The sequence below is a fragment of the Nannospalax galili genome, unplaced genomic scaffold (assembly GCF_000622305.1).
Source record: "Nannospalax galili isolate Female #2095 unplaced genomic scaffold, S.galili_v1.0 scaffold734, whole genome shotgun sequence".
Taxonomy (NCBI): Eukaryota; Metazoa; Chordata; class Mammalia; order Rodentia; family Spalacidae; genus Nannospalax; species Nannospalax galili.
The window spans coordinates 3,393,523-3,401,017 of record NW_008337073.1 but is presented as its reverse complement, the minus strand read 5'-3'; the positions used below and the strand labels follow the sequence as shown (position 1 = coordinate 3,401,017).

The window sequence follows — 7,495 nt, the reverse complement described above, 5'->3', positions numbered from 1 at the left end:
CGTTCAGTAAACTGACAGGTTACAAAATTAATCTACAAAAGTCTGTAGACTTTCTATATACCAATCACAAGCAATCAGAGACAGAGTGCTTAGAAACACTCCCTTTCACAATAGCTGTAAAAAAATAAAATATCTCAGAATAAACCTGACCAAAGATATTAAAGACCTCTGCAATGAAAATTTTAAATCTTTAAAGAGATTGAGGAAAACATCAGAAGATGGAAGGACCTCCCATGCTCATGGATTGGAAGAATTAATATTGTGAAAATCACCATCCTATCAAAAGTCATTCATAGATTCAATGCAATGCCAATCAAAATCCCCATGACATTTTTCACAGAATTGGAAAACACCATCCTAAGATTCACATGGAAGCACGAAAGACCTCGGATAGCCAAAACAACCTGAGGACTAAGAGCAATGCCGGGGGGGATTACTATACCAGATTTTAAGCTGTACTACAGAGCTAAAGTCATAAAAGCAACATAGTACAGGCACAAAAATAGGCCCAGATCAATGCAACAAAACTGAAGAGCCAAATATGAGGAAATATGGTTTCAGCCACCTGATATTTGACAAAGGGGCCAAGAATATTCACTGTAAGAAAGACAGAATGTTCAGCAAATGGTGCTGCTAAGAATCCGTAGTCACTCAGTCCACAAGGCTGGATGTCTCAGTAGTCCCAATCTGGCACTGAAGGTCTGACAAATTCCAAAAGGTCAGGTAGTCTTCAATCTATAGCAGCAAGACAAACTCATCAGTGAGAGAGAAGGCAAGCAGCAAGAGGCCTGGTGTTCTTCTCTGCTTTGGCCTTTTATAAGGGCTGCCATCAGAAGGTAACACCCACATTGAGGGTGTGTCTTCCAGCTTCAGGTGATCCAATCAAGAAGATCTCTTTCATTTCAGTTAATCCCAGACCCAGTCAAGTTAACACCCAGGATTAGCTATCACAGACCATAAGAGTAAAAATAAATTGGTTTATCTGGGCCAGTTTTAGGGTCTTAAAGACCCAAAAGGAATGTATAACCAAATATTAATGAGGTCAATAAAATTTTTCATAGTCCGTATGTATAGCTAAAGGTTCCATAACAAGAAACAATGCCAGACAGAAGATGCCTTCCTTTGAGTTTTTGGCCAGGGTGGCTCAAAGACTCCCAGACAGCAATCCAGCATAGAACTGGGAAGATGAACAACAGACCCCAAACTTATCTAAAGGAATACTGACAACTGATTGCTGCTAGATGAGGAACAGCTGATCATCCTAAAATAAGGATCTCTAGATAGGCTGACTACATGCAGCAGACAGACAAGCACTGGGGAATGGGTGGGTGTGCCGACAACATAGTGGACAGTAACAGTCAAGAGAGTATATAGGCTCCAATGTGTGGGAGGAGGGAGGCTATGGGAGGGTGCCATTTGGGGAGTGGGTATATAAATGAATAAGATTGTGTGGGATGTTCTATATGACGTACACACACAAAAAAAATCAGCAAATTAAAAAGAAAAGACATATTTTGAGGAGGAAGCATGGAAATGACATCATGTTAATTAGTAGAGGTGACAAACATTACCATTGAAATCTACCCGATGACTTTATAGACACACACAGGCGCCAAGGATCCAAGTGCAAACCGATTATGACTAGTAATAATCAGATCATACAGATTAGAGATGCATGCGCCAACATCTCAATAAAAAAGGGAGCTGGAGAGATGGCTCAGTGGTTAAGAGCACTGGCTGCTCTTGCAGAGGACCTAGGTTTGATTCCCAGCACCCAAATAGAGGTTAAGAACCATCAGTAACTCCAGTTCTAGGGTATCCAAAGCCCTCTTCTGACTGCCATGGGTATCCACGACATGAGTGCACTTACATATATACAGACAATACACTCATATATATATATAAAATAATAAATAGCAAATAAAATATTTTCAAAAATAGATATCCAAAAAGAAAATTCATTTTTCCATGAGCTAACCTCTTGCATACCTTTCCATTGGCAGGGAAATAGTGTCCCTCAAAGTTCAAAATGAGAGGTGTGAACATCAAAGGGAAAAATTGTCAGAACAGAGCAATGGTTCTAGGGGAAATCAAGTGATTCTAGCAAAGAGTACAAATTACTCCAAAGGTTTAAAGTATTAAAACACAAGGCATTACTTATATGTAAAATGTATTATATGTATATTAAATATGTTATGCATATATTCACTTGTATTATACATATGTAAATACATTTGCAAAATATGCATGCATGTGTATAACTATACATATGGTATGTATGTTAAAAAGATGAATCAAACCTTCTGGTGTCTATCAGTTGGCTAAGTCTACGGTCAATATATCAAGGGAAAATGAGCAGTAAAGAAAATTTCTATCCAGCCAGGCAGGTTCAGGGCCACAGTAGAACCTGAGGCTTTGGGTTGTGTCTCCTGCACCTGGTAGTGGTAGCATGCTAACATTACCAGAAGGAGAAAGCATGAAAAAGGACATCTTGGAGGGAGAGAGAGAGAGAGAGAGAGAGAGAGAGAGAGAGAGAGGATACCATTCATCTGCTGTTCTCCCATGAATAGCATCCCCAAATTCTATTTAACATTCATTTCCACTCCTTCTTTAGCCTCAGCTCTTTTTATTAAGACCTCATGTTATTTAAAGCTTTCTATATATGTGCAGTGTATGTGTGTGTACACATGTGCAGGTACATGCACCCACGCATGCATGCATGGATGGAGGCCAGAGGAGGACGTTGGTTGGCCTCTCAATTGCTCTCCACCTTATTTCCTTGAGTTTCCTTGAGACAGGCTCTCTCAGTGAACCTGGAGTTAACTGGGATTTTTGTTTGTTTTGCTTCTATCCAGGCATCAAGTCCTAGAGATATTCCTGTTTCTGCCCCCAGCTCCCCAGGGCTGAGGTTACAGGAAGATGTGGCTATGCCATTATGTGGGTTAACGCATTATGTGGGTTCTTGGGATCTGAACTCATGTCCTCATGCTTTTGCAACAAGCACTCTTACCCACTGAACCGTCTTCCCAGACTCATTGCCACTTCTAATCCTTCCACAGTGTCTGGGTGCAACATGGGACCTTCAGGGAATTATCAAATGGCTGTTCAGTCACCTTGCAAGTCACCTCTGTACCTTTGTGTTCACCTCCCAGGGACAGCCAGGAGAGAATGAAATGAGACAGTCTCTCTACTCCCAGTTCCCACTTGCTTCCCCACAACAAACATAAACTAAGCAGTCAGCAAGTCAGCTTGCCTTTTGCTCAAGGAGCAGCCTGTGTGCCGCCTCAATGTCTGGTGCCATGAAGCGATCTTTTATCCAGGGCCTATAGAGAAAGCATATAAAGCCATCAGCCAAAACCCTGACTCTGCCAAGTTTCACAGTTCTAAAGTGATGTAACTTCTAGGGACCTGTTGACCCTACCTTACAACAGAGCGCACCAGGTCATACACCTTCTCCAGAGGAGTGGTTGTTTTCAGGGGGCGCAGAAACTCTATGCCCTGGCAGGCAGCGAGAAGCTCAATGGCCAGCACTGAAACAAAAATGTTGAGGCAATGGTTAATTCAAGTCTGTTTTTGTGCTCAAGGAACTAAAATCACACACAATTGCAACTATTGGTAACCAATTAATAGTTCGTTTTCTATGTGTTGGTAGAATGAAGTTGTCTTGTTATAAGTTACCATGTTTTTGCTTTGGGTTTTTAAAAAATTAATTAATTCATTCATTTTTATTTTATATGTATGAGTATATTGCATGCATGTAAGTGTACCCGTATTGTGCAGTACCTGAGGGGGCCAGAAGAGGGCTTGATATTCCCTGGAACTAGAGTTACAGATGGTTGTTAGCTACCATGTGGGTGCTGGAAACTGAACCCAGGTCTTCTGCAAGAGCATCCAGAGCTCTTAACCTCTGAGTCACCTCTCCAGTCCCTGCTTTTGGTTTCTTGAGATAGGGTCTTATGTATCCCAGGGTAGCCTTCAATTCCACATGTAGCCCAGGATGCCCTTTAACTCCCGAGTCTCCTGTCTCTACCTCCTATAATAGGCAGGTGTTACTACACTTTTTTTTTTTTAAGATTTGCTTTTATTTTTATTTATCTGTATGTGTGTATGTATCTGTCTAAGAGTCTGCCATGTATGTGCAGGTGCCCTTAGAGATCAGATTGGATTGGACTTCCTAGAACTGGAGTTACAGGTGGCTGTGAGCTGCCTCATGTTGGTACTAGGAACCAACTTGTGTCCTCTGGAAAAGCAGCCAGTGCTCTTAACCACTGAGACATCTCCATACTACACCCAGTTTATGTGGTGCTGGGAACTGAACCTAGGGCTTTTGCATGCACTATGTTCTCTAACCTTTAAGCTCGTTGTAAACCTCCTTTTCTAACCCTTTGGTTGTATCTTCATTGGTGAGAGAACTGAAACATCTACCGGGACAGAGTGATTATCTGCCTCTGTAACCTACCTAGGAAGCTACCACTGGGCTACACTATCAAACTCTGTCATTTCCCCAAGTCAGCAAGGTTTGTTGGCCAGGGAAGGAGGTCTGAATGAACAGCCCAACCCTGCTTGGAGCCCCAGTAGTATGACATAAGACACTTTGCTTCTCAGTTTCCAGCTATGTGTGTGTGTGTGTGTGTGTGTGTGTGTGTGTGTGTGTGTGTGTGAAGTGGGCGCACTAAAGGGTGGGAACTTTCCTCCAGGTCCACAGTAGATTCTAAATCCTCTCTCCTTTTGACCTTTCGGTACTCATTTGAACTTGTAATGTGCTTCACAAATTGAAAGGTGAGAACCCAAATGTTTTTAATATATATCTTGGCTAACCACTGTGAACTAAAGTTCTAAAATAAATCTTAACAAAACAAAAAACCCCAAACCAACCAACCCTCCCCCCGCACCCTTCTCCCTCAAATCCACACCTATGTTAAAGACTCTACAAGACTGACTATAATGTTGACAATCCAAAGTCTAAATAGCATTCCTTGCCCATCTCTGTGTCTGATCTGACATCCTTGTTCCTATCATGTAAAACCTTTTAAAATTTAGCAGATCACTAACCTCCTTCAGTCCTAAAGCTAAGACTAGCATCAGAGAGCATTTGAGATACCAAGAGAGATTGCTCTGCTCTGTTTTAACCCCATATCTGATGTTCCCACAAGTGTACTTGGAAAATGCCCTGATTTATGACTTTCTTTCAGTTTGTTACTATTAAAACCTCACAAAATGGTTACTATGTTGGAATATGAAATTTGGGATGCTTAAATTTGTGTTTGTGGGCCTTGGTCACTACTATTTGGCTCTAGAATAAACCATCTCTTATCCTCTTGGAGGTGAGAGCTGCATTTCTTGGGTTGACTGGGGAGTGGTTAAGACTTGAACCAGCCACCTGGACTAAAGTCCCAGCATTGGCATTAAAAGCTGTACAACTTTGGGCTCATTAACCTTTGCTTTGGTTTCCAGACATATAAAATGGGACAGTAGTACCTACCTTACTAGGGTTACTGTGCAGATTCAATGAGTTACAAGGCTGAATGCATGTAGAAAATGTATGATAGGCATTAGTAACATGCTATTATCTCAGAAGAAAGGTAGTGTTGTGATGGGTAAGGACAAGGGGAGAAAGTGACCAGGGAGTACATATTCGCAAGGTAAGCAATGTTAGAAGCACCTAACATTGATACCTCTGCAACATTTTGCCATCTGTAACCAGCAGTTCTCCCTAAACCCTTCCACTGGGATTTGAAAAGCTACTTTCCTGCGACAAATTCAAGCTAGATCTCAGTGTATCTCTATCTAGCTGTGCACTTTTTACAGATCTCATCTTGAAATAAGCTCACAGCCTGTGAATGGCCAGGGACAACCATGCCAACTGTCCAAGATATTTTCTAAACATACTGAAAATATCTCAGAAAGCACCTAGTTTTATGATTGTTTTCCTTCGTCTTAGTAAAATTCACAAGAATTAAAGCTACCTAATAGCCTTATAACTCATATAATAAATAACAGTGCTTAAATATGTTGCTAAAATGTCTGGTGGTTTTGCCTACCTCTTGGGCTAATTTAAACTTGGGATCCTGCCACTGGAAAAAGACTGTCTTGACTTTGCAACCCCTTCCTCCTTCAGAGCTCTGCTGCCCTGTGCTCTTAAAGCCTTTGAGATGGTGTTCCAGTCAGCTCTTATACTTCATGTCCTCTTTCATCCCAGATGTAACTCTTCATCAAGACCTGTTCCTGCACCTCTCTCCTCCTTACCTCTAGTAACCCTCAGCTACCTCTGTGCACAGAGCGCTGACCTTCATCCATCCAGTTCATCCCTGAGCTTTGGCATCTGTATCTCGTTATGCTATAAGCATTTCCGTCACAGTGCATCCTAAACCAACTTGATTTTTGCATACTCCTTTCCTTTCCATTACAACAGTAGTACTGCACACACAACACAATGTAACACAACACGTACACACACAGACTGGGCCATATGTGCCATTCACATTTTAATCTTGGATTTTCCTTTGAAGACACCATTTCTGGTCCCTTCAGATTAGATCAGGTTCTGTTATTTCCTCCTACAACTCTGCCTTTCAGTTATCATTCTGTTCATTGCTACAAAGAGCTAAATGTCTGCTTCTCTATGTAGAACCTGGTTTCCATGAGGGCAGAAGTGAGGCACATCCCACTCACTGTCTCTCCCACTGTGATCCAGTGAGCATGCCCCCACACTAGTTACTTAAACTAGAGGTAATTGGGTGCTGTGATAGGCAGGCCCTGCAATCGGTGGTATTACCCTCTCCATACTCCCACACCAGCTACTTAAACTGCTGTGATAAGCAGGCACTTATCACATACTTCATAGGCAGCACCACTGGATTCCAAGATTTGTAGGTATTTGCTAAACATCTGTAATCAAAAACTTAAGTAATATACATATTTGTAATGCAAATTTCCTATTCTTGTTTGTTTGTTGTTAACTGCCCTTCTTTGATATAATCAACACTGATGAAGTAGACCTACCTTTTGGACAGTGTGGACTCTAATGTCACGCAAACATTTGAAAAACAAGTCTGAACCATGTCCTGGCCTAGGTGATCCAGGCCCATTCACAGTTGTGATCAAGATGGACAAGAATCCAGCCATTGTGGAAGGACAAATAAGCCTAACTGTATCCAAGGTACTAAGTGCTGCCAGGAAAAAAGCAGCAAGAATAAGGGCTGGAGAGATGGTTCTGCTTTTGCAGAGGACCTGGGTTCAGGTCCCAGCACCCACGTGGTGGTTCATGATCACCTGTAACTCCAGTTCCAGGGGATCGGATGCCCTCTTCTGGCTTCTGTGGGCACAGGCATGCACACGATACACACACGTACATCAGGCACTCACACATACACATAAAAATAAATAAATAAATCTTTAAAAAAGAAAAAAAACAAGAAAGGAAAGAACACCAGGTGCTGTTCAAGCTGAAGTCAGCGGGAAAAACACGTGAAAGACTCTGGGCAGCTACCCGGAT

General features: G+C 41.9%; 1 protein-coding gene across 1 annotated transcript in view; it reads right to left on the bottom strand.

The window, feature by feature from the left end:
* The window catches only part of Hal (histidine ammonia-lyase), a 33,838-nt gene that overhangs the window by 5,255 nt on the left and 21,088 nt on the right, over positions 1-7,495 (bottom strand). The window contains exons 18-19 of the mRNA XM_008832065.2: positions 3,422-3,530; positions 3,254-3,323 (exon numbers count right to left, since the gene is read on the bottom strand). Of these exons, the coding sequence (XP_008830287.1) occupies positions 3,254-3,323; positions 3,422-3,530 (179 nt within the window). The remainder of the gene's footprint in view (positions 1-3,253; positions 3,324-3,421; positions 3,531-7,495) is intronic.